This window comes from Labrus mixtus, chromosome 20 (genome assembly GCF_963584025.1).
Source record: "Labrus mixtus chromosome 20, fLabMix1.1, whole genome shotgun sequence".
Taxonomy (NCBI): Eukaryota; Metazoa; Chordata; class Actinopteri; order Labriformes; family Labridae; genus Labrus; species Labrus mixtus.
This window is the reverse complement of record NC_083631.1, coordinates 5,775,633-5,799,845: the sequence shown is the minus strand read 5'-3', so window position 1 is coordinate 5,799,845 and position 24,213 is coordinate 5,775,633. Positions and strand designations below refer to the sequence as shown.

Here is a 24,213-nt window from a genome sequence, read left to right as displayed (position 1 = left end):
TTTAATGGAAGTAAATGTTACAAATGTTTGTATATTGATTCAAATTCAGCATAGATGTATTCGTGCATAATTATTACAGTGTGGCTAGTTTTGTATTAAATGGTTGTTGTTATATTTTGTACATTTATAATACGTCACCTCAACAGTCTCACTTCCTTTCGGAGCCGAGGGGAGCTGTCCTAGGTCCTGAAACTCTCTCTCTCTCTCTTTGTCTCTGTCTCTCTCTCTCTCTCTCTCTCTTTGTCTCTCGCTCTCTTTGTCTCTCTCTCTCTCTCTCCCTCTCTCTCTTTGTCTCTCTCTCTCTCTTTCTCTCTCTCTCTCTCTCTCTCTCCCTCTCTCTCTTTGTCTCTCTCTCTCTCTCTCTCCCTCTCTCTCTTTGTCTCTCTCTCTCCCTCTCTCTCTCTCTCTTTCTCTCTCTCTCTCTCTCTCTCTCCCTCTCTCTCTTTGTCTCTCTCTCTCTCTCTCTCTCCCTCTCTCTCTTTGTCTCTCTCTCTCCCTCTCTCTCTCTCTCTTTCTCTCTCTCTCTCTCTCTCTCTCTCTCTCTCTTTGTCTCTCTCTCTCCCTCTCTCTCTCTCTCTCTTTCTCTCTCTCTCTCTCTCTCTCTCCCTCTCTCTCTTTGTCTCTCTCTCTCTCTCTCTCTTTGTCTCTCTCTCTCTCCCTCTCTCTCTCTCTCTGTTCGTTCCGTCACAGCGTCGCTTGCTCTCACGCGCTGTTGCATCGTCCTCGCGGCTTCATCAATTTACAGTTTTACTGAAAGAATTTTGACGCAAAATCGAAGTAGATCCAGTTTATTCTCCCTCCAGCTCGTCGTTGTCAAGCAAAAACAAGACGTTGCTTCTTGTTTGGAGATTTTGAATCACCAACTTTCAGCTCGATATTTTGCAGGAAGAGCGGGAAACACGGCACTGAGGCTGGACAGACCACAACCAAACAGTAAGAGTTATTATTTGGAAATTAAATGTAAGCCTTTTTTTTTTTTTTGCATATTTCTTACCTCCTGCTTATATTAACATGAACCTTTGTGCTCATGGCAGTCACAAATCACGTTTCATGTGAATATACGAGGTTTGCCAAAGAATGGTCTTAGTACAAATGTCAAACTCTTGTTTCAGCACTGAAGACAGAAAGGTTGAATTACTGACATCTGATATGAAGTGCAAAAATATACATGCAGGCGTTCAGACGTCTGATGTGATGTTCATCTTCACTGCTTTATTCAGAGTCGTTGTGCAGCATCTTTAAATCACTGTTTACAGCCTAACAACAAGTTGATGACTGTGTAACCCCAAAGTGATTTATGAACATAACATTTTAAAGTTATTTTTTACTTCAAACAACATTCAGAGTCACGTAGATTTTTTGGTATCATTCATCATTTCGAGAAGTTAAAGAAGTGTCCTCTTCATCGTGCAACGCAAAAATTACTTTCATTTAATTTCCTTTTAATGCATAAACATCATATTTTTTGAGTAATTTCAGTTAAACAAGTGCACTTAGGTGAAGAGAATCATTTTGAGTTTTCAAGGTCTTCCGTTCTTATATTCAGGAGGAAAAACATCCTTGATTAGGTCAAACTATACCTCCATAGATTTTGCATGGTGGCTTCCAGAGCAGCAGGACAGCAGACAATTAATGGGAGATCAAATAGTGTGGGAGAGGGTGGTTTTAAAATGGGACTTGAGCCCCCTCTCTCATAGAAACACATTGACTCAATCTAAATCAGACACATCTCAGTATTACTATTGGTTGTAATTTAAATATCCAGCAATGCATGACGTCCAAAGTCATGTATGGATACTGGACTTCTCAAAGAGCATAATTGAAAGATATTCCTGAGCCACATGGCATTTGTGACTTTCTTTCAGCCATCTTGATTTTCGAGAAATGTTGGTACACTTGCTGGCCATTGGGTGGCGCTGTAAGAGATGAGTTAGTTAAGTCCAATGGAGCAGCTGATGTGAAACCACTCCTTAAAAAGCCATGCATTTAACAGGAAACTGCTGTACACTGTAGTGACCACTATGCATTAAAGGGTTAAAGTCATAAAACATTGTAAAAAGAATAATAAACCCATCAAATGGTAAAGTCTCCAATTTATTAATTTGAAGTTGCAGATGTTAGTAAATCTGCTGTCTTGTTATGAGAACGTCTCAGAGTCAAGGATCTTCTCTCACAGTCAATAAAAAGATCAATTCTAAAATAATAAGAAAACAAATGAGAGGTATGTGGCTCCTTCAGAGTGAGAGAGGCGACCTGACAGATATATATGGAGTGTAATTAATTACACACTCTCTGTGACAGTGTGTCCTCCAGCTGATAGCCCCCTCGGCTCTGTCTGTATGTCATTCACACTCACTGAATCTAAATCAACATGTCACTGCAGATGACTTCTCACTATCTGATATGTTTTCTAAATACCCACACTGACATCTAACAATGACTTAATGAATGATGAAAACATCCAACCTTTTTTTAAATGATCTTGCTCTGATTTGTTGCTGTAAACGGATTAAATCAGTCGTCTTCAATTTGACCTAATGTGAACATTTGTGTTCCCAGCAGGAGGTTACAACTCTAACATGTTATTGACTCAGCCTCACTGTCTTATGTGTGGCATGCTGCAGAGAGTTAGCAGTGACGTGGACTGAATAACACTTCACTGGGGCAATCAAGCTGGAGATGGGTTGGCTCAGTGAAACTTAACATTTAGTATATTTGAAGGGTGATTACGTTTCTGCTCGAGGAAGAAGTCCTCAGTATGATTTACTCTTTGCAGCAAAAACCAGACTGAACCGTATATTGAAAAAAACAAAGTGGATGTGGACCCAAGTGCAGAGAAAAAAACACATTTATTTAAACAAAAAAGGCAAAACAGAAACTTACTCTCCTAACAAAATCCAAAAATGGAAACAAGGAGCAACGAGGAAAACACTGGAAACACTGGTTTCACAGATGTATGACCATGGGGAAAATCTGACAATGAACTGACACAGAAGGGATGAAACACAGAGACCAAATACAAGTAGCAATCAAACACAGGTGAGACAAACGACAGACAATGACAATGAGGCCAATCAAAGCTGGACACAGAGGCAGGAAGAAAGACAGGAAACACAGAAGACACACAGAGAACCCATGAATGTAACCATAACAACACACACTGGAACATAGAAGGTTTGGCTACGGTGCACTGATAGGGAAAAATATCACACGATTAATGTGATTTAAAAAAAATGAATGCCTTTATTTTGGACATGAATCTCATCACGATTAACGCATCAACACTGATAGCCCTAACATTAACCTTCCAGCACCTCTTAATCTACCCAATTCATTAAGATAAGATCATTAATTAAGGCGAGGTAAGATATAACAAGTCATACAACAGTTCCAACCAAGTATTCTGATGAACCCCAAGACTTATACGTGCTGAGAACAACATCACTTTATGTATCACTCAGCCTCAGCAAGGTGTTCCTGGTATCATTGATTAACATCACAGCAGACAGATTCATTAAGATAGTACCTCTGACATATACAGGCCACCATACAATGATTGCATGGTGAATTAAAAAATACAGATTTATTCACATAATACAAAGAAGCTTGTCTGCTTCAATGTGTAAACACACCTTCAGTGCTCAGGCTCTGATCCGGTGCATTTTTATGAATCGCAGCTGTGCAAGGCCTACACAACAGAGGCCTCTAGTTTGATATTTCCAAATCAATCAGTGGAAGAAGCCTACGTTATATTTTGATGCATTTGGAGATAAACGTGCTGGAAGTTTCCAGTCTTAGTGCTAAGCTAAGCTAACCAGTTTATTCCTGTAGTGAAGACTATTACGCATACTCACAAAACACATCACCTTCAGTTTTTAAAAAAAGGGAATGGTGTATTTTACAAAAGGTTGAACTTTATCTTTAAACTTGAAATTATGAAATGATATTGGTTTTTTTTCTTGCCTTCTTTTTGGTTAAATGTCATCATGCTTCTTTAATGAAATCTTTGAACATAAATGGTTTACAATCAAAAAACGATTTAATAATGATGTTGTATTTCTCTATGTGATGGAGTCTTTATAAAGAACTATCCATTCTCCTTTTCACCAGTATCCTACCTTCCCTTCCTCTTTCTCCTGCAGATTTTCATTTAGTAGGTTGCTTGATTTTGACAGCAGACTGCTCGAGGTCCCCCCCCCCCTGCTGTCAGTATGAGCGCGTGCAGCAGGAAAGCTCTGACTTTGCTGAGCAGCGTCTTTGCAATCAGCGGCCTGGGGCTGCTGGGAGTTGCGGTCAGTACTGACTACTGGCTGTACCTGGAGGAGGGCATCATCACGCCTCTAAACCAGAGCACCGTCATCAAGACCTCCCTGCACTCCGGCCTCTGGAGAGTCTGCTTCCTCACAGGTCAGTGTGGATTCTTTGTGCTCCCATTGTGTGACGGTTGATCCTATTACAGCTCCTCCGACAAATATCAGGATTTTTTTTTTGCAAGTGTGAAAGCCCTAATAGTCTTTGCAATGTGTGAGGAAACTCAAACTGTGAAAATAAAGTTGATGGAAAGTTGATGGAAGATCTAGACAACACTAAGTGGCTCATTTCACTTAAAAATAAAAACGCTCTCACACTGCTCGGTGGACGAGTCAAAAGTAATTAGCTCTTGTGACATCAAACATTTCACTTGTTTTGCTTTTTGTGGTTTTCGATCTTTTCGAAGTTCCTATTTTCTTATCAAATAAAAGCCTTTTTTTTGTCCAAACAGGAAATATAGTACCTTACTTCAGTACAAAACACACAAAAAGCATAAAAATGCCAAATAATGGATTTAAAAAAATATGATTGAAAATGCAATTAATCAGGATTTACTATTAAAATTCAGAGATTAATTGTGATTTTGATAAAACAGTCCTTTGACACCTCTACTCCAAACACTTCCCTTTCTGACATACAGTTGTTTTCAGTGTCTTTCTTTTTTTTCTGCACACCTGACCTCACCAACAACCTCCACACTTGCCTCCAGTTACCCCATCATCTTTTCTATAAACACAGCCGTCCTTCAGCCACTGTTACCGTCTACAGGCTCATCTTCTAAAATCCTCATGGACTTTCACTTCTTTTTTTTAAGTGTTTCGTCTGAGTCTGTTATTTTTCACGTCCCTGTTTGCTTTTGTCCTTCAGGTGAGGAGTCTGGCCGCTGCTTCACCATCGCCTACATCATGCCAATGAACGTCCAGCTTACGTCAGAGTCCACAGTCAACATGCTCAGTGAGTAATAACTTGAGTGTCCAAAACTCATTTTTTTTCCGATTAGCTTGTGCTCAGAAATGATATCTGAGTGAAGTCGGACGAATGAGTCTGAGTCATCCGAGCCCTTGTGTTGTTGTCCCGCTCCTCTCCAGAATACTTAAAGCCTTTTTTTCCCACAGACAATTCACCTCACAGAACCTTCAGAGTCAAAGCTTTACTACACGATGAGTCAGTGTACTAAGTGAGTTTTTACTCCACTCACAGATTGGATGACGTTCAAGTGTCTCCTTTTCATATCTTAGATTTAAAGTGTCCTTGTCCTTTGAACCTCACTCACAACTTCAAACAGATGCCACAGTTTGGATGGATCAGCAGAAGTTTCCTTAATTTCACTTTTAGATTAAATTGGATCCTATGAGGTTGATGTCTCACAGTCATCTGTGTATAAGATAAACACCAGCTTTCCTCCCCTTCTCAGAGATGATCCGCTCGACCACTCCGTTCCCTCTGGTCAGCCTCTTCTTCATGTTCATCGGCTTCGTCACCAACAACATCGGGCACGTTCGGCCTCACCGCACCATCCTGGCGTTTGTCTCTGGAATCTTCTTCATCCTCTCGGGTACGTACCTCTCCTGTCCTGTCTCAGCTCTTGTCTCTGTGTCTGTCCTCTCGTCTTCTTCTTCATTTGTTTAATTTGAATATTTATGTCTCTGTCTCTCAGGTCTGGCTCTGGTGGTTGGTCTTGTGCTTTACATCTCTAGTATAAACGATGAAATGCTGAACAGGACAAAGAGCAGTGAGGCTTATGTTAGCTACAAGTACGGCTGGTCCTTTGCCTTCGCCGCCATCTCCTTCCTGCTCACTGAGGTGAGAAAACAACATTGATTGATTTATTTATTTAGTAGAATACCTAGTACTGAATACTAATTTGCATAAGTGTAAGACTGAAATAAAATCTTGAATTTCTCTGCAGCCTTTTTCTTTCAAAAGTCTGAGTGCTTTTTTGTACAGAGTCAATTTAATAAAAAGTGAGTGTGTAGCTCCCTCTGGTGGTCAAATAGAGAAATTGCGATGCTACATCTAATCAACAATGTACTTGTATGTCATTTTTTATGTGATTAACAAGTGATAAAAAGTTGCATTAATGATTGATTTGAGCTTTGATAACAGTTTTTTTGGTAGAAAATGGCTGTGATGTGTTATATATATTTGAATGCATTATATAATTTTTTTTTACACAAAAAAACCCTTATAAGTGTGTTAAATATTTTCTTTATTTGGTTGCAGAGTGCGGGCGTCATGTCCGTCTACCTGTTCATGAAGCGTTACACATCAGAGCAGATCTACCAGCCTCAACACCCCAGCTTCTACCGGCCTCGCCTCAGTAACTGCTCCGACCACTCGGGACAGTTCCTCCACCCTGAGGCCTGGTCCCGAGGGCGAAGTCCCTCCGACATCTCGAGTGATACTTCGCTCCAGATGAGCAGCAGCTACCCCACTCTCCTCAAATGTCCCGACTACGACCAGGTGTCCTCTTCGCCCTGCTGAGGGGTCGCAGAGGTCACCTGAAGAGGTCACTGCAGGATCACAGAGGCCTGCTGCGGACTGCAGAGTTTTCCTTTAAGAAAAAAAGTACAGCTTAGATACTTAACCTTAGCTTTAATGATTTACACATGTGCAGCTGTGGCTTCACCGTGGCCTAATGACTCTGAAAATAAGTCCAGCTGAGACGTTTGTTGCTGTTTCTAGAGTCAGAGATGTTTTTTTGGATTTTAATTGGTTGTTGCCGTAGCAGAATCAACATATCGTCTAGGTAGAGGCAAGCTTTCCATTCAATACAGGGGCCAAAAATATATATCTAAAAAAGAGAGAAGAACCAAACAGATCTTTTTAGTGCCAATAACATAACCAACACATGTGCACAGTGTATCTGCAGCTACAGAGTCACAACCAATACCAGTTTTGAATTTTCAGAGTTTTCCATAAACTGAAGCTATTGAGCTGTCTAAACAAGATGGTTCAGGATGACAGACTGCATTGTTCACCAATACTCTCTTTGTGAACTGTCCAGCACCTACAATTGTGTGTGTGTGTGTGTGTGTGTGTGTGTGTGTGCGTGTGTGTGTGTGTGTGTGTGTGTGTGTGTGTGTGTTTGCATGGGAAGGGGGGCTTTATCAGGTTTCCTGTTTGTCAAAAGATGCCGTCACTAGTTTTGTAAAGCTGTATACACCACGAGAAGGATTCTGTAGGAAACGAGGCTTGACCTTAAAAACGACAGCCTTAAAGGTGCCCATAAAATGTGAAGCGATTGTGCAGGTAGTCGCAGGACTTTTTGGTGTAAAAAAAAGTGATGTGCCTCTCAGTAGGGGACATCTCCTGCCTCCTGCAATCAAATGGCATTGCTTGTCATGTGACATAATATAGTTGTATGCATCATTGGAAACATAAAATAAAATAAATTAATCAAGGATCCACCCCGGTGTCACTCTAACCAGCTATTTTAGTCAGTATTAGTGATTACACAAGAAAAGCATCTGTACTTTAGAAAAGTTGTACCATGCTACATGCTTTTCTCCCATAAGCAAAGGTATGTAACAAGTGATGCAATGGAAGGACAGAGGAAAGAGACTCAAGACTCCTGTCAAAAAGCATCCGTCCTGCTGTGTTTTTCTTCTATTGAGAGGTGTTGTTTTATCTCAAACATCCTGACTCTGTAGGCAAGAAGAAAACCCCTCTACATGATGTCCAGAACAGTAAAACATGACGAAAAGTTCCTTTTTGTGTGTCATCAAATAACGATTTCTCTGGTCCCTGCGGCGACCCGTCCACATGAAAACACGCAGACTGAACCAGCTGAGATCACACATTGGTTTGGCTGTTACTTGAATTCATGATAAAAATGTAAAGTCAATGAGGATGCTTCTTTCTGAATGACATTTCTTATGTAGCTACACTAAAGACTAATCATCTGAAAAATCATCCACTAGGAGGCAGTGCTTGGCCTTTTTTGTGTTGAGGCAGAATTGTATCTTAACATGTCAGCTTGTTGACAGCTTTTGAGCTACTTTGGAACATTTGTCTTTTAAAGGTCCAATATGTAAGATATCTAGTGAATTAAGTGACCTTACTAGATGATCAGACATTAAGGAAACATGCTATGTTGAAGTGCTGGCTTCTCTGACAACAATGCAGCAGCCAGTATGTCCTCCTTCTAACTTTAGATTCTGCTCCTGAATGCTCTGTTTTTGATTGGACCAGAGAATGTAGGCGGTTTTAAAGCACCCATGGCCGTTTTGGACACCCCTCAGTTTCTGAGCAAAACGAACAGGTGTTGCAGCGATGAGGGGGCGAGTGAACTGGTTCAGATAGAACTGATTCCATTTTTTCTAAAAAAGATGGAGAGAGGTTAGCACACAGAAAGGTTTCAAGACTGATGCAGAGCTGTTACATATTTCTCCTTTACATTCGTTCACTTATTTACTTTATGATAAGTTGTTTGTGTGTGAAATGAAGGCTGCAATTATTTTCATTTTCACTTACTTTGCGGTTTACTTCTGTGGTTCATCTATTAGTCTTGTAGTCTTTTCTTAAATTAAGATGATTCAAGATGTTTTAATGAATGCTAATCATACATCTCTGTGTATAAAGTGTATAAACTGACAGCTTTTCAAGACTTATTTCCTTTTTATTTTATGAATATTCATTCAGACTGTTTTCCTTTAAATGTACTTTCTGTAATTATTATGTAAAGACAATATGAAACGCTGACCCACACTGTCCCGCTTTATGCTGATTCAATCATTTAATCATACAACATCTGGGTCTAACCGAGCTTCATCAGATACTAAGATGGAAACGTTTGATTAAATAAATGTATCAGCATGAAGCAACACATTGACTTTAAGTTTGAACTCTCCTCCGACACACCTGTCACACATTCAGGTGTGCAGAGATTTTTCTCAACGTTGTGATTTTATGTCAAATTTCATAAAATGCTTAAAACTCTAACAACATATTGTTGAAAATATAAGTTGCACAGTTGTAAATATTTGTTTCTTAGTGAGGTCTTACTACAATGATATTGAATGGAGTTTTTTAAAGGTTTATTTCAAGGCTTTCTGTGGCTTTATTTTAGAGACAGGACAGTGGATAGTCAGAAATCGGGGAAAGAGAGAGTGGGGAAGGACGTGCAGGAAAGTAGCCACAGGTCAGATTCAAACCCGGGCCGCCCGCCTGGAGGACTGCAGCCTCCGCACATGGACCACTATGCCACCAGCTCCCAAAACATATTTTTAATTGAATAATATAACACTTTTATTTTTTCTTGTATTGTTAGTTTATGCATTTCCTGTAATTCACCACCAGAGGGTGCTCTCGCTCCCCTTTGTTAAATTTTCTCCACATCTTCTCTCCCACTCACATTTCTCTTTGGGCCTCAGCACGTTACCTCCAGCTCTCCTGTTCGACTTCACTTTCTGATCACTTACCTTGTAGTCAGCGTTATTGAACTGTTTTCTGCGTGATGGAGGACTACATGATAAACATTCACAGAGTGTGTAACGGCACCTCTGTACCAGAAGTGTCTGTATAATTCATTAACAAAGGCTCATCACTTATGCAAATATGTAGGTCAAGACCAGCATCAATAATGAATCCAGCGTGCCTCTCCCGTCAGCTTTATGTATACTTTATATAGATACACGTAATGTACAACGTGACCAATAGCTTTTACAGAGAATATAAAAGTTAATATGAGCCCTGCAGGGACGTACAAGATAATATTCAGCCCTGACCACAAGGCTTCTTCATCTGATTCCAAAATCACATAGAAAACTACGGGTTTGATAGGTTTTTTTTTTGACATCATCATGAATAATAGCATCATCATCATCACTGATATAACTTCACTATAATCATCATCATCATTAACATCAAACATCATCTTCATAATCTTTATCATTGAAAATACAACCATCTTTGTCTCTCACTAGTCATGGCTTTTGAACGGCGTCATCACAGTAATTCACCTCTGTAATCATCATCCTCGTCATCATTGCATTTTTTTCATGATTATGTTTAAGGCTTTTTTTTGTTGTTGTTGTTGTAAAGAAGACCCCAAACGTCAGCTGATGCAAACTTCTGCTCAAACATGTTACACAGAGTGTGCATACTACAACAAAGAGACTGGAAACCTATACATTATATGTACATACATAACTTAAGCATACATCGTGGAACATTCACAGGAAAGTATCAAACCATCTCACAAATGAAATAAATACAAAGAAAAATAGGATAAGTCGGTTATAGTCATATACGTTTAAAGAGGGACACAAAAGCAAGCAAGGGTTTTTAGGATTACAAACCAAATGCAAACGGGATCACAACACATCGACCTTCACTCACATACTGTAGGTCATGGACAAGAAAAACCAAAAGCTTAATCGGACTGGTACCCTACTGGGCCGATGCACAGCCATCATTAAAACCTACCCAGAAGACTAAAAAGACTTTCTCTGAATAATCCTTAAGATTTAGGTTCAACATTGAATCTGTTATAGTAGATTTATTAAGTAAATATCTCACTAAACTATGTAGATGGTGGTGGAAGGAGTCAACAACACGGCTGGATATAAATGTGCATCAAAAAGAGAGTTATCAGTCAATCTGCTGTACTGATAACTGTATCAGAAAGATACTTCAGTGTTTACGTTTCACTCTTTTAAAGCCTTATTAGAAAAATGTCATGTTACCGTTTATTGTTAACCCAGCATCTTACATTTAAAGTCTTCAACTTTAAAAAAACAATGGAGCTTTTCAAAGGTCACAGTGGGGGCTGGAGCATTTTTCTAAGGGATTGTCAGCAACACGATACAAACCGCTATTTATGTATCAATTCATAGGACTTATTTACTCTCTGCTGCCACTTGTTGGTGGTTTTGAAGGATTTGGTGTGCAGTTTTTCTGAGTTCAAAGAAGCCTCTATCGCTTGGATAGGAGCAAATGTGCATTTAAAACTTAAAACAAGAGCCAATGGAGGCCCTGGACTCAAGAGTTTTGCACCCCAGACCGGAACCAACACATGGCCAATCAGTAACTTCAGCTGTGTAGTGCATGTTTAATCTACATTACTATTGCAGACGATACATTTAACTCACAATATAATATTCACTTTTCTCTTGAATAAATCTCTCTGTGTATATTTTGAAAGTTTAACATTCTCCTTGTAGGGAGCAGTTTGGCAGCGCCCTCTATTGACCAGCCTCCACTGCTTACAAATCTTATGTAGTGCTTACTTTACAGTGCAGTGTTTTGTGAACTTGTGTCTGTGCAGCATGAAGAATAAACACAAGTTTACAGCTATTTCAGTTCTACTTCTTCATTGAAACAATGTGAGTTTTGTCAACTGCACCTGTATTCGCTTTTGGCACCACTTTACACACATGGCTCCACATCAACAAGGGTTTGGAAATCTTAAGGATTACAACTCTAAGCAGGTTTCATCTCAGGCCTCAGCAAAAGCTCCTTTCTCTACTCAACTAAAATAAAAAAGTATGCACATTTCAAAAATTCTCTGCTCCACACAAATAAATGAAATCAGCCCAGCTGACTTCAGACTGTAATGCTTTGTTAGGAACCTAAATGTTTCTGAGGTTACTCTGAGCAGGGCTTCAGCCATGGCCCCTGTAGAGGAGTAATTCAGCACCAGAGTGAGATGATGACATCGTCCAGGTGAGGTGTCCTCTCTCAATGTTCCTCTTCCACCTGTCTGCATCCACATCCACATTTATCACCCTGTGCACACTGGAGGCTAGCATGTCGTTTGCGTCCATACTGTAGATGCTGTGTGCACTGATAGCATGCACACTGCTGCATACACACACACACACGCACACACATACAAACACAAACAAATTGGTCTATAACAACCCACATGCATGCATGTGCACCTGAAACATGGCAGTTGTGCTTTAAAAAGACCTACAAACATGTTATGACAATGAGAGGGGGAGGTAGGGGGTGTGTATGAGATGGCAGAAAAACAAACCAGCTGGTTGGTTGACCATGTTTCGCTCCATGCATGTCCACATTTATGAGCTTCCTGGAGCTATGCTGTCCTCTCTGTAGTGTGTGGTGTGTCCCCCAACAAGTGCACATGACTTGAGAGAAGTCCTAGGGAGAGCTGAGGTTTGTCTTCAGGGGGTGAAGTCTTTTCTGAGGGTTGACAGTCATGTCTCTGGTCAAACAGATGCAAATTCTGTAAATGTGTCCATGAGCTGAAGGAGAGAGAGATGGAGGGGCTGGATGTTGAGAAGATTGTGCCTCTTCACTTCTTGTTGGCGATTCGTCTCTTCCTGGTGGCCAGCATGTCGTAGAAGGGGTCTCTGCTGATGCTTGCCCTGCAGAAGAAGCCAATCAAAGGACAGCGATGAGATAAATAATAAGGCCACATGAGAGGAGGGTCTCAAGCATCTTTGATATGGAAATGTAGGCACATTTATACAAACCCCTGCCTAACAAGATCAAAAAAAGAACAAAGTTTGTGCAGTGACCTAGTTTGGTTTCCATGGTTTCTGAAGAGGAACCCCCTCCCTCTCCTAAGTTTTTCCAGTATACAGAAACCTCCTAAAGAACTCTTCAGAGCATGTAGTGTAACACACAAACATACTAACTCTGCCACCTGCACGTCTACAACTGAAAGAAAGTGGACAATGTTGCTGAAGATTATTGACTCCTGTGCGTTCTCCTGCTCCCCTTCTTTTAGAGCGACGCAAAGGCAGCGTACAATGAGAGCGTGTGAGTCAGGAAGCCATTCGGGCTCTACTGAGGAGCCCAGTTTCACGGCTGCTAAATCCTGTTAGCACCAACACAAAGCAAGAAGAGGCTCAACCCCCCACTGCGGATATCTCTGATTCCCTTTACAACTCCACGCGCAGAAGAATGAAGCCGTGTATGATGACTATCCCGCTCTTTCATGCTGCTCATTGTCATTTTGCACAGCCCAATTTCATGAAACAAAAAGTCCATTGTGGAGGGATCAACTCCAAGCACGGCTGCAGTGACTTATACAACGTAACATTTCCTCCACTCTCTGCCTGTAAGAATGTGCAAAAGCCAAATGTGTTTTTATAGAATCAGAAATAATGAATATGCAGACACATGCATCTCTCTATTACTAACACACTGCAGGAATTTATGAGGATGAGCAGCCTACGTCCTCCATTGGTCCGGTTGGTCCACAATCATGTGGGTCACTGTGTTTGTGACTGAAGATAAGAAGATAGAGCGCTGCTTCTGTGATCATCTCCACTTTAGAAGAAGGAGGAAATCACGATTTCCATAAAACATCCTTTTTATCTCCCCAGACCCAGAGTCCTCTTAGACCCCCTCTGGTACAGCTGCACAAGCTGTGGCTCGTTAGCCTCCCTGGCTGCGAACACATCGGCCCCAGTTTGGAGCAGCTTCTCCTGGATGGGTTTGCTGGGTTTGCTGGCTCAGCCTCGGGGGTGCTATAAGCAGTGACTAATCCTCCATCATATCCCCAGTGAATACTCTCGGAGAGTATGGAGAGAAGGGGGAGGAGGGGGTTGCACTATATTACAGTATAGAAGTGTTCTGTTCTGCTGAGCCAACTCTCTTTGACATTGCACCATCTTCAATGCAGGCGATTACAGAGCAACATTTAGGTCACTGACAGAGAGGTTATTATAACTGAGAGCTACAGTATGGAGGCTATTTAACAGAAAACCCCCATATTTTTAATATCTGTTGTTTTATCACAATACCATTTTTGAGAAAAGGTACATATTTTAACATTTTTAAAGGTTTTGAACCCATATTGACACTGCCAGGCCCCCGCATCCCTGAACGTGCATTAGAGATGCTGGTGGGTGGTTTCTGCCAAAGCTTGCTGTTTCCAGTCTTTGTGCTAAGCTAAGCTAATCAGTTGTCCATCTTCTCCGATTGTATTTCACTAAACCATGTTTGGTTTTCATTCAGGTCCATTTGTCTGACAGAAAAGCCACATAGTTTAAGAGTGAACAAGTGGTATGGTAGACGATGTTTTGGTGCTGTGACGAATACAAACATTACAGACACAAAATTCAAACTCCAAATAATGGACTGCAAGAATATGAATAAAGGCTTACAAGTGAAATTTCAGGTATCATGTTCCTGGACTAGAACTTTCTGAGGATGGTTCAACAGTTTGGGGAATTTACCAAGAGCTGTATGAGAAGACTGATTCAAAAGAATCTTAGCAAAGAGCATGGACACATTTGGAAGTCGTCCAAAGTCAACTAAACTCATCCCCCTCAATCATCTATACTTTGCAATGCACCTCTTAAATCTATACAACAGTCCAGTAGAAACAAGTGTTTCTTCACCAGGTGCAGTAAAAATGAGTTGAATTTCTGAGTTTTCACAAGGTCACATGTATTAATCAGTGTGAAAAAAAACCCTTTAAGCTAACTGTTGGAAAAGAAAGTGAGTAAATGTGGATCAAAACCCTTCGAAGTTATGCTTTGAATGTATTTGTGAGGAGTCTTACTTTATGGATTTAATCCACTCCTCTTTCTCCTCTGGCGTTGGCGCTGATATCCTGTACACCACGTGGTTTCCCTCAACAACACGACCATCTGCCTCCGTCTTGCAGGCTTTGATCACCTGGCCTTTGTGATTGGGGTTATAGAGCTCAAAACAGTTCTGGAGGAAAGAGAAAAAAAAGCATGGCGTAAGTAATACTGTGAGATAATTAGATTTTAATGTGCCATAAACAAAGTAACGGAGGAGAAAAAGACGCTTGACAAATGATCTGAGGGCAAAGTCTTTAATGAGGCAACACTCACAGGTTTCCTGGGCTCCTCCACCTCCCTGATGCTGAGATTCTCTAGAGGGATGATCCCACGGGGCTCCTTGTCCTAAAGGAGAGAGAGGTGAGAAGGAGAAACATGAGAGGAGGGAGAAAAACAACCTAAATAGAGTAAAAAAATGGAGAGGAACTGGTAGCAAGGTAAGAGCCAGGCAAACAAGACTAAATATAGATGATGAAACTAGCAAAGAGAACCCCCCCCCCTTTCAAAACAGCAGATAATATGTGTGTGGAGCAGTCAGACCAGAGGACAGGACATAATGATAGTGTCCTGGAGGATAATACCAGGCCTGAGAGAGGACATTGCTGATGTAGCAGATAGCAGGGACACAGAGGCTCTGATAGAAATCCTCAACAGCACATATAAATGTGTTCTTATGGAAGTGACACAGTTCATCAAACACAAAAACACATTTGGACTCTACAAGCCTTAAAGGAAAAAAAAGTATAGATGAATAGATTATCTTGATAGCAGCAGGGTCAAGCCTTTTTACTGTAACCTCCCACAAGTAATATTCAGGGGAATACATAATCTGATGACCAATACACTGGTCACTGCAAAAACTTTGCAAGTGTGTTTGTCTATTTTCTACTCAATTATATTTAATTACACTTATATGGTATGGTACTTATATATTATATGTCACATTTACCAATTTGCTTGCCCCATTGATTGATAGTTTACTTATTACAAGCAATGCAGGCTGCAGCCAGCCAGTAGGGGGAGCGCCGAATGTTTTGGCTTCACTTTTCGGAAGTTGTAATGTCATCCATTTTTATATACAGTCAATTTTCCAGACCAAGTTAGGGATAGCGTCATTAACCATGTAATATGAAATGACAAATGAAAGGATAATTTTATTGTGTATGAATTACAATGTTCATAGGATGTTAAATGTTTTGTTTCCTGTTTCAAAATAAAGGAATACAGTCAAACAATTTACCTCAGGTCAGCTGTGTGGACAAACAAACACAAATGCTTGCAAAAAGACACTTTACTGAGCAAACGGTTGTCTTAGTATGACACTCACTGTTGTGTATTCAAAGTAGTAGAGGCAGTTGTCGGTCAGGATGAACCACCTCCTCTTCCAGGTTTTCACTCGGCCCCCTGACAGGAAGAGAGAGAGGAGACAGGAAGTGTCACAAAAGGTCACACTGACAGACCGGCTGTCTCCCATCAGGAAAAAGAGCTGGGATGTCACAATAATTAACGACGCAGGAAAACATCCGTTTAATTTCCCCCTTTTTTTGGCTCCTTTAAAAGATGTGACATTTTAAAAGCGGCATAACGTTGTTAGTGCAAACGCAGACCTCCCTTCTCGATGCAGAAAAGAACAAAAAATACATTTACAGTTTCCAGCTAACGGCTGTAATTAGATTCCCTGTGCAACAAAGGCTGCCCTTCATCAACCACATGATCAGGTCATGTGAAAATGAGCAACATACGTTAAACTTAACATCCTATATGTGCAGTAAATGCCATGGAAAAGTCAATTAGAGTGCACAGTTCTCTGACTTTGTATTGTACATCCAGTCCTGTAATTAAGTGGCGAAATACTGCATGTTCTAGTTTTCTGAAATATTGAAAATATGAAGTCTGAGACAAGCTGGTAGTGGGTTTGTTTTTTTGTTCTGTAAGTGGATTTGCATGCAAAATGTTGCTGCTGAGAGTTGTCTCCTAATTGTCTTGTTTTTGCTGCTTTCAGGCTTTTTCTCTCCACGAGTTCCCTCTAAAAGCTGATATGAGATCCTCTGTACTGCTTATCTGATAAAAATGAGGATGCAACCTGCTGGAAAATAAAGTAATTTGAAAGGAAAAAGCTGCATCCCTTCCAAATCTGGTTTATACTGTGTTTCAAGCTAAAGTAAGGACATTTTCCACACAATATGACTGGAGGTTGAGGTATAAACTTGTGCTGCAAAGATTCTTAAATATGCAGCCAAGGCAAGCCAGTAGAATAAAGGAGAACCTGATAACAATCAAACCCCTCTATCTCTCCTAACTCTGAGTATAATGTATAACTCAGCTTCGTTAAGAGAAGACTCAGGCAGCTGATGAATTATTCCTGACTTTGCCTATTCATTTTTAAAAGGCAACAGGATAAAACCTCAGAAGAGAGGTGCAAACAGTGCTTGATAAGAACCTAACCTGGCACCTAAAGCCCCCCTGAAGGAACACACATGTAGACAGAGACATTAAAGCAGCGAAACTAACACACACACATTTAACCCCAAAGCAAGTTCAAGCCCTCACGTGTTAACTTGTGCAAACTACGTGCAAAAAAAAAAAAGCAAAGAGACAAAGCTAGCATAAATGTCCGACACATTTGTTTGGAGCAGGATTCGGCCTCTGGCAGTGACTGCAGAGTTGGAGGGAAGCAGAACTTGCTCCAGAGATGCTGAAAAAGCTCTTTTAGTGGAAGACACATGTATGGTGTGCACATGCACGCGATGAGAAAATCATGTTCAAAGGCACAAAACATGAAGACCGTGCACATGAACGACACAGTTTCTCATGTTGACATCCTGTGTGTGTGCTTAGACCTAGCATTCCTGATTAGTTCCTGTCAACACAAACCACCCCTTACGGTCACAACACTTTCTTTTACTGCAACATCCCCAGTTACTGGGCGCCTCGCATGAGCCCATGTGGGCCACACACATAAGTGCAAAAGCTCTGAGTTCCCTTACATTTCAACAGACTCTGGGTATTGAATTAGCATGTCCAAATTTCCGCTCAGCATACAGAGAGATTAGCTAAAACAGGCATTTATTCCTTCACATCCTCCAGGCTTTATTTTTAGAGAGTTAAATTAGAAATATTATAGTGAGAACTGGTGCGGGGAATGGCTCCGGGGAGGAAGCGTACTGGAATGTAATCATGTTAGGTCTGTGAGCCACAATGGGGCTATTTGCATTCATACTCACTAGTTTGATGAGACAACAGAGACGTTGCCCAGAGTTGGAGGAATGTGCAGGTCAGGGCCAGTGTGTGTGTGTGTGTGTGTGTGTGTGTGTGTGTGTGTGTGTGTGTGTGTGTGTGTGTGTGTGTGTGTGTGTGTGTGTGTGTGTGTGTGTGCGCGTGTGTGTGTGCGTGTAATAAACCTGACCTCCTGCAGAGAGTTTGCTCTTTCACCTTTGACAAACTATATAAAGGTTACCAACACTTTTATGGTGAATAATAAATCAACCCCTAACAACAATTAAAAGTGTTGGGAAAGTTAAGGCGATGAGATGTATCGTAGGTATGTCGAGGCTTGCCGCAGCAGCAGGAGGAGATTTGTTTTAATGTGGTGTGAATAGCAGAGCGACAGAGCCAGGAGCAAATCAGAAACATGTGTAAATAAACGGGGAACAAATGGTAAAACAGCAGATATTAGGACAAAAAAAACTACATTACCTCACTGGGAAAGCATACACAACAATCCAATCCCTGGAGCACACACACACACATAATTACACCGAGTTCCTCCCCAAACTACATTAAGAGGATTTTCACAAGTCCAAATGTGTTAACTATGCGCACACACGCACAACTGGCCTGCAACGAGTTTCACACATAAGTAGTTTTCCTAAGAACTGAGTGTCCTGTGAGAATGTGCATACCTCATGCATATTTCAGACTACTGCCTGCACAATGTAAGAAAAATATGTCATGTGCGTTAACTGCAGTTTGACATTAAAGATATTAAACTCTTGATCTCATTTTAAACCTTAATTCTTTTAAACGTCATCAGTTGTCAGCCCTTAAAACAAAGTGATTTACCATTTTACGAGAGCACGAGCGACGTTAACCTCCCTCAGCCGTGAGAATAGAGCCATGGTTGTATTTGTGAGAAATAGTGGGAGAGTAACCAAATCAAGTCATCATCCAGGATGTTTTGCATTCCCCCAGCAGGGGAATGCACGGAGACGCACACTAACCTAATTTCAGCAGCCAGCCTTCTCTGTCTGGGTTGAAGAAGGTGTGCGTCAGGTCGTTCCCGTCATCCTCTGGGATCTTAAAGGGTTCGCTCTTGATGCTGTCGTATAGATTCTGCACAAGAAACAGGGAGCAGAAAAATGGAGAACATTATAGAATATGCAGCTGAGCATGCAGACGTTTTTAACCTCCAAACATTGAACCCAGCCTTCAGATTAACGGTGCATTAAATAAGACGTTGACAGATTCTATTTCAAGTGTCTTGGAGTGAGAGACAATGATTCATACTTCAGGGACTCTGGGAGTTCTTTAACAAAAAAGAGTCTTTTGAAACTCATCTGAGGGCACTTTGGTTCAGACGACAGCCTACAGAGTGCAGCTACACGAACCTGTTTTTTTATGTTTTTCATGAGAGATCATGGAGGATCATAAGCATCAGTTTCTGGGGAGGAGACTTGATTCTGCCACGCTGCAGATGTCTCAATTAGTGAAGCATGACTCTTTGCTGTTATCACTCATGCACTCCTGAACATTTCTAGAAAAGACATGTAGTAGAAAGAAATGCTGCTTATTCCTAGATTTCAAGATGGATGGATGGAGCGACATCATCTGACACTAAAATTAAGTTTTTGGCCTTTATATCATTGCTATATGGAGATATAAGTGGACATATTCTCAATATCAAAGAGTGGAAAAGTGATGAACAGAAAACATAATGAAGCAGCTTCAATACTTGCAGGAAGATCACACCGGTCGCACACTGGTCGAGTGATATTCATCATCGCTCTTTTTGGCTTGCTCGCAGTAAATTTTCCTGAATATGACCCAACTTGTTCTCACTTCAGCTCTGCCCGACTTCACGCAAACATTGAAGTCAAACATTTTAAAGATTTATTTTTGGGCTTTTTGTGCCTTTATTCGAGAGATAGGACAGTGGACAGAGTCGGACATCAAGGAGAGAGAGAGTAGGGCATGACACGCGGGAAAGGAGCCACAGGTCGGATTTCAACCAGGGCCGCCCGCTTGGAGACCTACAGCCTCCATACATGGGGCGCGCGCACTAACCAGTGGGCCATCAGCGCCCCTCATGCAAACTTTTAACCAGGGGGGCATGCAGGAAAAAGTTTATGTGTAAAATTCTGCTGTTTGTGTTCACACATGCAGCCTGACCCTGGAAACGTTCTGTACATGTGTGTAAACAGATTCTCCTTTAACTGCTGGGGAACATACTACAGGTTTCTTTGTGTTCTAAATCATAAAACCAGCTTTTATTAAAAGCAGCACCTTCACTGAAGCAGTACATACAAATGTTTCCCTGCACCATGTTTCAGATTCACTGGATATATTTGTCACACCTAACAAACTAATAAAGACGTTATCTCTCACCCTGAGTAGCTCCTCTGGGAGGTCTCCCCCCTCATTGATCCCTCTGTTCATGGAGATGAAGCGCTCCACGGGGGGCTTGTCTCTGACGTTGGGATTGTGCAGACTCGTGTTCAGCATAATGATGGCAAAGGATAAGACATAGCAGGTATCTGTGGAGGCAGTTACACAGAGAGTCACAGTGAAACATCAATTGCAGCACAACCAGATGTGCGTTAGAACATGTGAAGTATAGTCACCGGTTCCTATACATTTGAGTATATTGTCATGTATTTTTTATTATTGGTTCATGTGGAGTTCTGTATCTGAAATGATTTTATGACATGGCTCCTTACAGCAGATATGTACAAGTGCTCTACTTCAATGGTTCCCAACCTTTTCTCCCTTGGAGCGACCCCCCCCTACTTGTATGAAAAGTTGAGCCCCTCGAGGACCCACAGGAGAAAAAAGAGATACATTGCTTTCTAAAATGAACATGAATTGTTATATAACATTATTTGATATGTGCAGATCTCATTTTTACAACCTCAGAGCATGACCCTGATGAAGGCCACAAGCTGAAACGCGTCGGTCTAATTTGTTAATAAAGTTGATCTTCATACTACAAGTGTTGACGGAGCTTTTTGACCTCTTCAAGCCTTTCACTCTCCGTGCACCTTGGTAGTTGGTGAAGATGTTGCCAGAAAATCCCACTCTACAACCTCCGAGCAGACAGAGCCTCATGCCCCCGCTGAGATCTCAGGGGCCCCCTCCAGGGAGAGCCAATGCTCTAGCTCATAATTTGTTAATCTGTTGTCCCTGCCGAGGAGGACTAGGATTAAAAAGATGAGACTTTGTTGTAATTATACTAATGTGCACGAGAACAATATGAAAATGTCATGCTGCTGTCTGAACGATGCAGTCGGCTGTGTTTGTCTTGTTTTGTTTGTTTGTTTATTTATGCGACCTAGTAGGTTTTAAAAATGAACTTCCAATCTAGTATTAATAAAGTTAATAAACCTGAATCTGGACGGGTGTAGAAGTGACTGAAACTTTTGATTGTTTTTCATTCTGCACTGATAAAATCATTGACTTCATAATAATGAACCTATTCTAAGATCCCTTCATTGTAAATTACACCTAAAAGAGTTTCCAAAAATCAAACAAAAAATGGATCCAATATCCGTCTTTCTTTCTCTAATTTATTAAAGTATGCATGTAGGTATGTCGATGACAGCTCGACGCTTTCAATCAACTGATTTCCTCATCATCAAATTTAGGACTCTCTCTAATAAACGGGAATTTAATCAACAAAAAGCCACATATTCTGGGACAAACAATCATGGCGCCCTCTAACGCCCCGTGCTGCAGTCAGATCCTAATGTCCCTGCAGTCATGAACACACACACAAATAGAAATCCATGATCCGCTGCTCCTGCGACTCCACACCATAACTCCTGCTAACCATCCTCTACCTCATCCATCCACAGTCTAACAGCTCCAGTCATACGCTGTGATTTATGACCCTGAGCACTCCGGTCCTGAGAGATGACCAATAACTAAGACTGGGTGTGTCACCACTGCACCACATCAATATTCACGACCTGAGCTGTCAAACTGTGTCCTCCTCGACGCACGCTCGCTTCACACAGGAGCAGCATGTGGTGTGTGACAGTCTCTAGCAAGGCAGCACTAATGACCACTATTGACCTGTGATCAATTTCATTATCACTGCTGGAGACATGTGTAGTGATTACTCTGCGATTAGCGAGCAGGCTGCTAACCAGGCTGGGGAACTGAGAAGTATACAGACCAATGAAGCAAAGAATAAGAGAATAAGCCTCCATCAGAACCATCAACATCTCTGACAGCTGATATATTTGTTGACAGAAGGAGTTCATGTTCTCCAGAGTTTAGGAAAATCTCCAGAAATGTGGCCACAAGAGGAAGATTTATCCGCCCCAAGCAGGTCCAGCAGTCTGCTTTAGGAAGACAGACAGTCAGAGGCATTGATCTGACGCTGAGCTGGTCTGTCCTGGACTGTCTCACTGAGTCTGACTCATAAATATAGTGCTGTGTGTGTGGAGTTTGGGTGCGTGTGTGTGTGTGTGTGTGTGGCTGTGTGGTTAAGGTACCTGTGGACTGGAAGACGCCGGGATTGCATTGGCAGTACCTGGAGGCAAAGGCCTCCATCATACGATCAATCTTCTGGGCCTCGCCAGGAAGTCTGAAGCTCCACAGAAACTGCCTGCAACAGCACAAACACAGAGAGAGAGAGAAATTATAAAGACAGCCTTTGAAATATTGATGCATTTGTCAATTAAATTATACTGACGATTAAAATCTCAATATATCTAAGCTGTATTTTATATTTGCTTTAAGGAAGTAAAGAACCTATGGGGCCTAGTGTTCAGTGCGTACCGACTTTAAACGTGTGTAAAACACAATGAAACCAAAATCATTTCCTTTTTTTAAATGAGATCATTGTGTTGCCAGAGCAGTGGCCTTCATAAAATCCTGTTGTGGGAGCGCTGATAGCCTATTGGTTAGTGCTTGCACCCTATCTACAGAGGCTAAAGAACTCCAAGCAAGCGGCACAGACTCAAATCAGACCTGTGGTTCCTTCTTCATATCACTCCCCACTCTCTCTCGCCCCGATTTCTGACTGTCCACTGTCCTGTCTCTAAATAAAAGGCATAAAAAAATTCTTAACCTTAAAAAAAAAATCCTCTGTTGTGGTTATAGAAAAGTCTGCTCAGGTTATTGATGTCTGTTGAGCCTTTAAAATACCTAAGAATAAAACTAGATACCAAACGGTTTTTCATTTTATTACTCACACCTGTAGGAATTTGAAAAGCCAAAACCTTTTTGGTTGTGTTCTCACCTTAAGGCCTGCACGAGGTTGAGGTCTGCAAACTCATGGAGCTCCACAAAGGCATGAAGGACCTTGATGTTAAAGTCATCCCTGGAGGAGAAGAGGGGCTCAATGTCACACATGTTCAAGTATTTACACTCTTCATTAAAACAGAACAGGAAGATGAGACACTAAACTGTTTGAAGGGGATTGCTTTGGCAATGCACTGCAAGGATAAATTCATATGCTTTGGAGGTCATAGTTGAAGTGCAGCCATGTAACAGCACCAGTTTCAGGGAGAAAGTCGCTTTGTCCTCAGAGCCAGGCAGCATAGAAACCTCTGTTGTTTTGACAGTCATATCCCCTTGATTTCCCTTCGATAAGAACCACATGTCGGCTCCGTTATTTCACTGGCACGGTGCTCCTGCCGCTGCTTTGCTCCACAAATCCAGACCAGCAATTTCCTGGGGCTTTTATGCCCTCGTCTGAGCGTGTGCGGTGCAGATCTGACAGAGAGATTGAGAGAGGAAGAAGAAAGGTGGAAGAAAAACAGAGGGAAATCTGGAGAGCTCACCGTTCCCCTAAGTAGTCCCCGATGACGGTTTTGTTGAGCCCTTCGCCTTTGTAGAGGAACTGAGAGATGTCCTCTGGGGTGTTCTGGAGAAGATCGTTCTCTAACAGAAACTGGATCCCCTGGATGGTTGGAAAGAAAAAAAGACACACTTAGACTTCAGTTACCTATTTGTAAAGGTCATGACCCCAGCCTCCTCCATGTTAACAGATGGGCCAAGAGTCAAAACTATAAAATCAAAATAGACATTAAATACAATTTCAAACAGTTCTGTCATGATAGTTCGCAGATTTTTGTTTGATTTTTATGGAGAATTAGAGATGCACCGATTCACTTTTTTTCAGTTCCGATCCTATTTCGATCTATAAGTACTAATAATCGGTGGA

At 41.3% G+C, this 24,213-nt stretch overlaps 2 protein-coding genes across 4 annotated transcripts in view; one reads left to right on the top strand and one right to left on the bottom strand.

Moving 5' to 3' along the window:
• Positions 1-218: 218 nt before the first annotated feature.
• cacng5b (calcium channel, voltage-dependent, gamma subunit 5b) lies at positions 219-7,164 on the top strand. Its single transcript, XM_061027286.1, has 6 exons — positions 219-933; positions 4,143-4,407; positions 5,179-5,265; positions 5,726-5,866; positions 5,969-6,114; positions 6,535-7,164. The coding sequence occupies exons 2-6, from the start codon at positions 4,212-4,214 to the stop codon at positions 6,793-6,795; spliced, it is 831 nt and encodes a 276-aa protein (XP_060883269.1). The 5' UTR covers positions 219-933; positions 4,143-4,211; the 3' UTR covers positions 6,796-7,164.
• Positions 7,165-11,381: 4,217 nt separating this feature from the next.
• cyth3b (cytohesin 3b) overlaps positions 11,382-24,213 on the bottom strand; it is a 39,087-nt gene continuing 26,255 nt past the window's right edge. For all 3 annotated transcript variants that reach the window (XM_061065809.1, XM_061065807.1, XM_061065808.1), the window contains exons 5-13: positions 23,831-23,949; positions 23,287-23,367; positions 22,538-22,650; positions 20,427-20,575; positions 19,043-19,154; positions 16,150-16,226; positions 15,096-15,167; positions 14,798-14,952; positions 11,382-12,647 (exon numbers count right to left, since the gene is read on the bottom strand). In XM_061065809.1, the coding sequence (XP_060921792.1) occupies positions 12,575-12,647; positions 14,798-14,952; positions 15,096-15,167; positions 16,150-16,226; positions 19,043-19,154; positions 20,427-20,575; positions 22,538-22,650; positions 23,287-23,367; positions 23,831-23,949 (951 nt within the window). In that variant the 3' untranslated portion in view covers positions 11,382-12,574. The remainder of the gene's footprint in view (positions 12,648-14,797; positions 14,953-15,095; positions 15,168-16,149; positions 16,227-19,042; positions 19,155-20,426; positions 20,576-22,537; positions 22,651-23,286; positions 23,368-23,830; positions 23,950-24,213) is intronic.

Excerpts from the sequence above, each read along its gene's own strand:
- cacng5b (XM_061027286.1), top strand. The coding sequence starts at position 4,212 with ATGAGCGCGTGCAGCAGGAAAGCTCTGACTTTGCTGAGCAGCGTCTTT. Across the intron at positions 4,408-5,178 it reads GAGAGTCTGCTTCCTCACAG|GTGAGGAGTCTGGCCGCTGC; the intron begins GTCAGTGTGGAT and ends TTTGTCCTTCAG. Across the intron at positions 5,867-5,968 it reads AATCTTCTTCATCCTCTCGG|GTCTGGCTCTGGTGGTTGGT; the intron begins GTACGTACCTCT and ends TCTGTCTCTCAG.